At 56.3% G+C, this 9,484-nt stretch overlaps 2 protein-coding genes across 2 annotated transcripts; one reads left to right on the top strand and one right to left on the bottom strand.

Moving 5' to 3' along the window:
• Positions 1-7: 7 nt before the first annotated feature.
• Positions 8-1,027, top strand: LOC105821179 (TATA box-binding protein-associated factor RNA polymerase I subunit C-like; the record flags this gene model as incomplete). Its single annotated transcript, XM_012657829.1, has 2 exons — positions 8-807; positions 901-1,027. Coding segments are annotated over 2 exons (903 nt in total), but the record flags the coding sequence as incomplete, so codon positions are not given.
• A 1,966-nt stretch (positions 1,028-2,993) lies between these two features.
• Positions 2,994-8,816, bottom strand: LOC105821178 (dynein assembly factor 1, axonemal-like). Its single transcript, XM_012657828.1, has 4 exons — positions 8,642-8,816; positions 6,262-6,377; positions 4,595-4,651; positions 2,994-3,392 (listed from the first exon to the last, which is right to left on the bottom strand). The coding sequence occupies exons 1-4, from the start codon at positions 8,814-8,816 to the stop codon at positions 2,994-2,996; spliced, it is 747 nt and encodes a 248-aa protein (XP_012513282.1).
• Between the last annotated feature and the right edge of the window lie 668 nt (positions 8,817-9,484).

Here is a 9,484-nt window from a genome sequence, read left to right as displayed (position 1 = left end):
CGCTGTCCCGTCCTCGGCCTCCACGCCGGGCCTGGTGCTCTTCCAGCTCTCAGCGGCTGGAGACGTCTTCTACCAGTGCCTCTGGCTGCAGGCGGACTCGAGCCTCTGCAGAGATGCCGGGCCCCCTGGCCACCCCAGGCCTCCTGGTGACCCCGGGCCTGACTGCCCTGCCCCCACAGCCTCTTGGACCCCTCAGGACACTGCCTGCTGCAGCCAGTGGCTGAAGGTCCTGCTGGAGGTGCCCCCGGATCCCCCCGTGTGGGCCGCACCCACCTTCTCCCACCGCCAGCAGCTGGGCCACGTGGAACTGCGGAGGGATGGCGGGAAAGTGCCAGAGGCTCTGCGGGAGGCCATGGCCAAAGGGCAGCTCCTGCTGCAGAGGGACCTGGGCCCCCTCCCCACGGCAGAGCCACCTCCCGCACCCGAGTCAGTCCCGGAGGATGAGCTCAGTGAGCGTCTGGGGGAAGCCTGGGAAGGCCGAGGGGCTGCCTGGTGGGAGCGGCGGCAGGGCAAGACCTCGGATCCTGGGAAACGGCCCAAGCGGCCCAAGCGCCGGACTCAGCTGTCCAGTACCTTCTCCTCGCTCAGTGGCCGCTTAGACCCCTTGGATGCCACCAGCCCGCCTCACAGCCCACAGCAGACATCTGCTAAGGCCAGGCCTCAGCCCCCAGCGACCCCACCCTCCCAGGAGCCGACCGCAGATGTGTGGGCCCAGGGCATCCCCCCAGAGCGGCGCAAAACCCTCCAAGACTACATGGCCAAGCTGCCCCTCCAAAGGGACACCCCGGGATGCACCGCCACACCCCCTATCCGGGCCACCCCCTCCCAGCAGCAGGATCTCCAGGACCATGTGGCCAAGCTGCCACGCCAAAGGGACACCCCAGGACATCGTGCCACAATCCCCTCCCCGGCTTCCAGCATCCGGGCCACCCCCTCCCAGCAGCACACACTTGTCCCCTCTGGTTCACAGCCCCACAGGAAGAAGCCTCGCATGGGCTTCTGAAGGCACAGGGCAGGCTGCCGCCCACGCCCAGAGATCCTCGTCTGCCCTCCGGACCAGCTGTGCCTTCTGTGGCAGGAACTCAGGAACTAGAACAGTCTCCGTGGGGCAGAGCTTTCTCTCCCTGAAGGCCAAGTGATAATGAGCCAAGTCAAAGGAATGGAGCAACAAAATAGTTTCTTTATTTTGTATCTGTGTCTGAAGGTGATTCCAAAAGGCACCTTGGCAAGGTCACCCCTGGGCACGTCTGAGAGCCAGTGTGGCCGCAGGGCCAGTTCTCCCCAGGAGAGAGAGCAGGGTCTGCTGTGCCTTACCTGGGGGGCTCCAGGCAGGCTGCGCAGTCTTCCTGTGAGACGGGGTGGCCGGACGAGCTCCCCGTGTTTGGTGAGGGTGGGGTGGGGCCCCGGAGCGCTGCTCGTCCCTGGCGGTGCCTCGGGAGGCAGGCACGGTGGCTGTCAGCAGCTGTCGTTTTGGGTTAATTCGTGTTTGTCAGTCTCCACTGTGATCCGATGTTTTGTAGAGGGGCGCACTGTGGACCCAGGTTCAGGGACTGAGTAAACCTCTCAGCTGACCATGCGTGGCAGTGATCGCGTTTCTGAGACTGGATGGTGTCCCCTTCCTGTGTCCCCTTCCTGCTGACGTCTCATGCACAAAGTCCCGTTTCCTCTGACTTTCTCTAGCTTTGGTGGAGGATTCTGCTTTCCTTTGGGGAAAACACCCACCTGAAAATGTTACAGGGACCAGGATCTGGTCTAGGTCTCTACTCACATTGAGAGAGAAATGGTCGCAGGGTAGCTGGTGGAAAGAAACACGCACGACTCTCACAGATGTTAGATAGTCCAGTAACACACTGACTCACACGGACGGCAAAAGGTTTATCATGCTCAAAAAGAGATGTTTATAATTATACTGCTTATACTACAAATAACTGGGGGAAGTCATGTGACAATACAAGGACCACGGTGTGGTCCCACACGTGTGGGGACTCGGGGGCCGTGGGAGAGAAAGTGAGCAGGCGGCTCAGGCAGGTGTCCAGTGAAGGCCCCGGAGCGCGGTCTCCAGTCACTGCCGGGCTTGGGACGCAAGGAGTGCCGGCCGAAGGGGCGACCTAGGCCCACTCCCTGTCACTGCTCATCCAAGGGCAGAGGGGCCGCCTGGGGGTCAGTCCAATCCGAACTCGGTGTCCTCCTGGTTCGCCCCCACCGTAGGCTCCCCAGGCTCCAAATGCGCTTCATCCTATTCGGTGCTGTTTCCTAAAGAGTTAAAGAAGGCCATTCAGTGTTCCCAGGAGGTGCAGCCCACCCTCCGGCTGCTTCCTGCGTGCAGGCCTAGCAGCAGCCGCAAAGCTGTCTCAGAGAAAGCCTGGCGACCGTTAGTGTTGCTAAGAGCGGGCGCTGTCCCGGCTCTGCGCACTCCCTCCCCGGGGCAACGTCCGAAGGCCAGTGCTGAATGAAAGTACTTCGGCGAGCTTGTTCTCAGTCCGCACCGACCAGCTTCCCCCACAAACCACGTCCCCCCGGTTCCCCCGACGTTCAGCATGGCTTTCCGTGTCCTGCCAGCCAGGCCTCTGGACGCTGCCCCTGCTACAAAGGCATCCAGGCCGTGCGCGGGGCTCACCTGGCCCAGACCCTCACTGGTCCCACACTCCTCGACCAGGGTGTCAGCGTCCCCTCCCTCCTCCACAAACCGTGGTCTAGCAAGGCCGAGGGCCAGGGACGGTGAGGAGGGGTGGGAATGCAGGTCCCTCAGCCCCCCTAGGCCTACTGGACCAAAACTGCTGGATCTGCCCGCCCACGGGGGCCGGGTGGTCTCCACACAAGCCAGACTCGGCCCCTGAGAAGGGCGGCTCAGCCCAGGCTGGCGGCCTCAGAGCCGTGCACTCAGGAGCGGGTCTACAGAGGATGCGCGTGCTCCCCAGGCACGTGGGTGCCCAGGCACAGCCTCAGGGCATCCCCACCAGCCTCGCCCCCGGGCGGGAGTCAACGGCGCATGTCTACACTGAGCCTTCGGCCGCTGTGATCTCACCTGGTGCAGAGGCCTCAAGGAGCCCAGGGTCCTCGTCTCTACTGGAAGGGAGCGAGGCAGCATCTCCTTCGCAGGTAGGGGATGTCGGCGCGTGGCCTGCGGGGTCCTCATCGCCGAGCTCCTGAATCAGTGGTCTCGGGGACGTGGTGTCTTGTCTTTGAGTCTCCACGTCCCTCTTTACCTCTATTTTAAATATGTCTGTGAAGGGCGCCTGAGCCGCCTTTGAGGTGTCTTTAGAGACAGCGAATATATTTGAAAGGGCGTCCGTGGACGTGTTTTCCAGCACGGGGAGTGACGTGTAGTCTAGTTCAGGGTCACTGTTGTCACTCAAGCTTGAGATGGCCTCAATCTTCGGAAAGCACATTTTCTATTAAAAGAAGAGATGTGTTTGAACATTTCTGTTTTCACAACAGAGCCGCCCATTCTGCTTTTTCACGTAACATCACAAACTATTCATTCTGTTGCCACCTGCCAAAAGCCCGAGGGAACACGGGACTCTGCCATTTGAAAGTCAGGCCTTGGGACGGACACATTGGCTAGCTGTGTCTGCTGAGCTGTGCAGCCAATGTCTACACTGCTTTCCAACCCTCTGCCGTGTTCATGCTGCGCTTCCCCGCCCTGCTGAGCGACACCCTCCCGGTACCTGAAGGAGGTCCCCTCAGAGCCCTGGCCTCTGGCTGGCACGCCTCTGGCTGGCACGCCCCTGGCCGCAGCTTTGTTCGCAAACTCTCTAGGACTTAGCTCCTTGGGTATCTGCCCACCCACGGCCACTGGGTGTCTACTTGCTTTGTTTCACTAAAGCTCATGCACAGAGATTGTGTCTGATGCTTCTGCTCCCTCGGGGACCCGCCTGACACCCATGGGCTCTGAGTCACGGCCGAGGGGGAGGGCCGGTCATTTGGGAGAATTCCCCTCGCTGCGTCACACACTCACTCCTCTCTCCTTGCCTCTGTCTGTGTGTAGCTGTGTTCAACCAGGTATTCACAGGAGTGACATACAAATTTATCACAAGCACAGAAAAAGGGGTTCAGGCCACTATGCACAGTATTCAGTTATTACACACCAGCAATAAAACGTGTGTTCAAGAAAACCCAAGTGGTTAATCATAAAAACTTAGTGTCATGGTGGCTCATGCCTGGAATCCCAGCACTTTGGCAGGCCAAGGCAGGAGGATCACTTGAGGTGAGGAGTTCGAGACCAGCCTGGGCAATTTAAGCAAGATCCATCTCTGGAAAAGATTTAAAAAATTAGCCGCAGGCCTTAGCTACTTGGGAGACTGAGGCAAGAGGATTGCTTGAGCCCAGGAGTTCGAGGCTGTAGTAAGCTATGATTGTGCCACCACACTCCAGCTTGGGTGACAGAGTGAGACTCTGTCGCTAAAAAAATAAAACCTTAAAGAAGTGAGCAAGAATAAATAGCTACATCTCCTTCGGCAAGGTGAAAATACGGAGGTGTGCGATGCTTCAATCACAAAGAGCATTTTACTTTCAAGTTCGGGAGATATACTTTGTAAGTGACAAGAATGAAAGTGGAATTAAGTTGATTGTGGGAAAAATGTGTACTGATAACCTCATCCCGATCGTCCGAAGATTCGCCACTATCAACATCTTCCAGGTCAGGTAGGTCCTGAAAGAGCAAATGAGCCGTATGTCACCGGAGAGGCACACACACTCTGGACGTTCCATAGGCAAGATAAATGCCAACGTGTACGGTACATTAAATCCTAGTTATATGCAAGCACAGCTAGAAGAGAAGTGAGCAATTACCCAAATCACTCAAGGACTCCTCCATCCACTCCCCGCCAAAGGGAACCCCGTACACACACAAACCGCCACTCCAGGTGTCTGATCTAATGAAAGTGAGACTTTGCAAGGTGTGAGGTGTTTAAAGAATGTCCACATCTTTTCTTCACTCTGTCAGAGAAACAGCCAGTTCATCTGGAGAAAACAAGGGGACCCAATCAAATGTACCTCGACAAATTTGTGCCAGGGCTCTCTGTGGTACGCAAGTAATGTATTTTGTACCCCTCCAAAACGGGTAGGACTTTTAAGTTTTGCATTGTGGGGTTTTATGTTTTTTTGGTATCTTTACCTGTAGCAATCGGTTGGCGTGTGGGGGAGGGAGACAGTGGGAGGTTAGACGGGTGAACTCTGGAGCTACATTGCCTGGGTGGTTATTCCCACGCCACGATTTCCTAGCTGTGTTGCTTTGGGCAAGTTGCTTAACCTCTCTGTTTCTGAATTTCCTCGTCTGTAAAATTGGGATGTAACAGTACGTACCTGTTAGAGTTATTAGAAGGGTTAATACAACTTGTGCTTAGGACAGTGTCGTGCATACAGTAAGAAGTCAATAAATATTGGCTCTTAGTGTTGTAGTTCTGCATGCAGTCAGTTCTCCAATGTTAGAGATAAATTGCCCACATGTGTTTCTTATACATAGGTCCAAAAAACCAGAAACCCACTGTGAATATTGACTGCGATCACTTTAACTCTTATTGAGTTGGGTGAAATTATTAACAAGGAAGCAGGCAGGAGCGGCAAAGCTACACACAATAGGCAAGAGTGTGACACCCTCTGCCCCACTAGGCACGAGGTCAAAGGTGCTGAGAAACACCTCTCCCACTCTTGCCCCATCAAAGTACAGTTCCTGGGGGGTTGTGACAAAATGTGAGCTCCCACGGTGCCGTTCCTGTGGGCCCATGCGTTTAAGACTGTCATCAAAACAGGAAGAGCTTCAGGGAGCGACATGCAAGGCTGTCATCAAACATTCACTGAACAGGCCCGACGGGACAGTCACACCTTCACAAGCCAACAGGCCAGCGAGAGCATGGGCTGCTTTCTGGGCAGTGTCCTAAGAGGACTGAGAGGCTGTGATGATAGAACGTAACTGTCTCAGCACTTTTATGTGAGGCGAACGGGGCAGAATTGCTTTGCACTCTAACTTACTCGGTGAAAACAAATCAAGCGTTGGGTAGGCTTAGTGCAAAGGGAGCCATTGGGCCAGCATGTCCCAAACTTGAATGGCGCATGTATGAATTCCCGGGGTAGATCTTACGAAGTGCAGATTCTGATCAGCAGGTCTGGGGGGCCTGGGGTTCTGCATTTCTAACCCGCTCCCCACCCGATGGCCCAAGCACCACACTTCGGGTCCTGCGGATTTCAAAGGTTTGTAACTGATCACCTGTTTTACCGACTATAAAACTGACACTCATCTCCAAGGGTAAACACTCCACATACATCAATGAAGAACGTCTCTTTTGTCTCCAGTTCCCTGGTTTCTGAATCTTCAGTCTCAGCTCCATCGAGTTCAGTAACCTCTACGTCCTCAGTGGCCACAACCTGGCGAGTCGATTCTGAGGGACAGAACAAAAAGTAATTCATCTCCGAGTGAGTTTGACACACAGTGTCAGATGCACAAGCCCCAGGGGAAGATGGATCCCAAGGGCAGACGAAGGCCAAAAACCCTCCTCACGTCCCAAAGGCCAGCCCCGTGGCAGAAGCCACCAGCATCCACAGCTTGGGACAGGCTTCTATCTACTAAGAAAAGGAACGGAACGGCAAGGCTGCCCCTTTCTGTAATCTGGAGGCGAATCCAGTTCGACAAAAGCACCAGCCAGGGAGCCGCGCAGAAGCGGCAGGCACCTGGGAACCGAGGCAAGAAGACGCTGACAAGGGCCAGCTCAGGAGACGAGTGGGGCAAGCTTCTCGGCCCTGCCCAGGGAGGGGTGGCCCCCTGCCAGCCTGGGTTCCTGTCCCCAGCCAGGGCACACACCCCTCGTGCAGTGTCATAGTTGCCAGGTCGCCTGGGGAATGCGGGGCCGCCTTGTGACCCTTCCTGCGCCAGGCCCCGACTCTTCAAGGTCCCCAAGGCTGTATCCTCAGGTCCTGTGCTCCGATTTCTCTTCGGTCTCGTGGCTTTGATTTTGTTAGAGATTAATGGTCCCCCTTTCGTCTTTACCCGTAGGTCCAATGTGTCCACCTGAGACTCAGAGCTACATCTGGGCACCCGTTGGGGATGAGACAAGGAATCTGGCGCAGGCCACCCGGCCCTCCTGACCCTCACTCCGCGGCCCGGCTGTCTCTGGTCCCCTCCACTTGCACGCCCTGTGGCTTCTCAAACTCCGGGCTTGCAATTGCGACGGCTCTCACCTCCCTCTCACGCCCGCTCTTCTTCTGTCCCAACTTCCCCAGCCAAGGAGCCGAGGTCAAGGCAGCTGCCAAGTCTGTCGTTTCCACTTCACCGAAGCCCAGCCGTCTGGGCTTTGTTTGGTTTCTTTTGGGGAAAAGGTGAGGCAGGGAAGAGACCGACGATCCCTGGGTGCTTTGCTGATTTCCCTGGGTCCATGGCCTGGGGACTGCCTCCATGTCACAGAGGCACACACAGGCTCAGAGGGGTTTTGTGGTTTGCCTGAGGTCACTCAGCTACTGAAGGGGTTGGACTTGGGTTTGACCTTGGGGTCCATCTAGAAACCACACCGTGCACAGTGTGGTTCAGTAAAATGCTGGCAGCATTCTGCAGACCGTCTGGGGACACTAGACAGACGCTAAAGCTCTTCCAGAGAGAGGCGTGGTTAGAGAGAGGGAAAGCGTACGGCATTTCCAGCCCGGACGCACTCACGTGCGGCCTCTCCCCTCCCTGGCGTGTAAGCCGCAGAGTGCGGTGGGGGCGGGTGTCCACGCCGAGCCTGACCCTGTCCGCAGGCCGCTGTCCCTGGCCCCTGCCTTCACGGCCGGGCCTCGGCAGCATCTGCGCGGGAACAGCAAGGCCGGCAGGCTGTGGGCCTCCTTCCTCTTCACCCTCGCTAAAGCCCGGTCACTCGTGAGGAAGCACTGGTTGGTGTTGTAAACGGATGGTTTCTACTTAGATTTGCCTTTCCTGGGGCCGAGTCTCGGAAGAGCCCAGGTGGAGGAAGGACCTCCTGCCCGAGGGCGCAGGCGCGGGAGAGCTGGGCGGGAGAGGCCGCAGCGAGGATGAAGAGGGGCAGAACCCGGGGAACTGGGCTAGACTCTGCCCAGGGCTTTCCTTCTAGATCAGCACCATCTACTATGGCGGCCACGGCCACATGTGCCACTGAGCGCTCAAAATGTGGCCAGTATGAATATTTTATTTAATTGTTTTTACTTTTAATTAATTTGAAGTTTTAAAGCTGAAGTAGCATACAGCGGCTTGCTTGGGAGGACTCCGCCTCCCTCCGACCCGTGAGAAGCCAGTGTGCAAACCGAGATGTGCCGGACGAGTCAGATGCACGCTGCGCTTTGCTGGCAGTACGAAAAAATGTAAAAGACGAGCAATTTTCACATCGATTCCATGTTGAAGTGATTATATTTTAGATGTATTGGGTTAAATAAAATATATGGTTAATAGTTTTACCTGTTCCTTTTTACCGTTTTGAATGAGGCTACTAGAAAATGTAGTAGTGGCTCCTTTCGTGTTCCTATTGGGCGGCGCTGTTCTAGACAAGGAGACGACCTGTGACCTCTGTCTTCTAGAAGCAGCAGTCAGGAAGAAGTGACACTCAGACTTGGGGCTCACAGACTCGTGACGCAGAGGTGGGGCTCCCTGGGGGTGGCGCCCCGTGCCCCCCCGCACCTGTGCGTGTGTCCCCGCCGGCATTACCTTCCCTGACAGCCGCAAGGGGTGGCGGTGGCGGGGCCTCGGCTGGGAGGGTCCCCTCCGGCTCCTGCTCTTCGGTCTCCCTGCTGACCTCGGGGGGCAGCCCCTCTTCTCCGCGGGGCATGTCTGGGAACAGCTCGTCCTTGGCCTCGAAGCTTTCCTTAGCAAACAGCTCCATGTTCCGCCTCGTCTCTCCCTCCCCGGGGGGCTCTTCCTTGCTGTCCACGCTGCCACACTCGTTCTCCCCGTCGTTTGGCGGTGGCATCGCCCCTGAACGAGGGAAACCCAAAGGTGAATTTAGAGACATCTGGGGGAACAAGGGTGTCTGTGCATCCATCAGGGGCACGCGGCAAATGAAGGTCTTGGGGTGCAGTTAAAGACGCGTCCTGGAGGGAGGTGCGGCTAAGTGCCCGTGTGGTCAACGACAAAGGGCGCTGCCCGTGCGCAGAGGGTGTGCTGAGCACACCTGTTTAATGGCACGGGAAGGGCACAGCCATCGAGAAAACAGAGCGCAGGACGTTCTCAGGAGACGCGCTGAGGTGTTTGGGGCTGAAGGGCCTCGATGCCCGCCTTTGCTCCCAAATGGTTCTGGAGAAAAGCGTGTGTGTGTGCATGTGTGCATGTGTATGTGTGTATGCGTGTATGGGTGTGTGTATGTATGTGTGTGTATTTGTGTGTGTGTGTATGTATATGTGTGTATGTATGTGTGTGTATTTGTGTGTGTGTGTGTATTTGTGTGTGTGTATGTGTGTGTGCGGTAAATGTGTGGCAAAATGTTAAGGACCATTGAATCTAAGTGGACACAATACAGCCATTCATTTTCCAATTCTCTCAGCTTTTCTGAAA

The sequence above is a fragment of the Propithecus coquereli genome, unplaced genomic scaffold, assembly GCF_000956105.1.
Source record: "Propithecus coquereli isolate 6110/MARCELLA unplaced genomic scaffold, Pcoq_1.0 Scaffold5619, whole genome shotgun sequence".
Taxonomy (NCBI): Eukaryota; Metazoa; Chordata; class Mammalia; order Primates; family Indriidae; genus Propithecus; species Propithecus coquereli.
The sequence above is the reverse complement of the archived record's forward strand: the minus strand, read 5'-3'. Positions and strand labels throughout refer to the sequence as shown.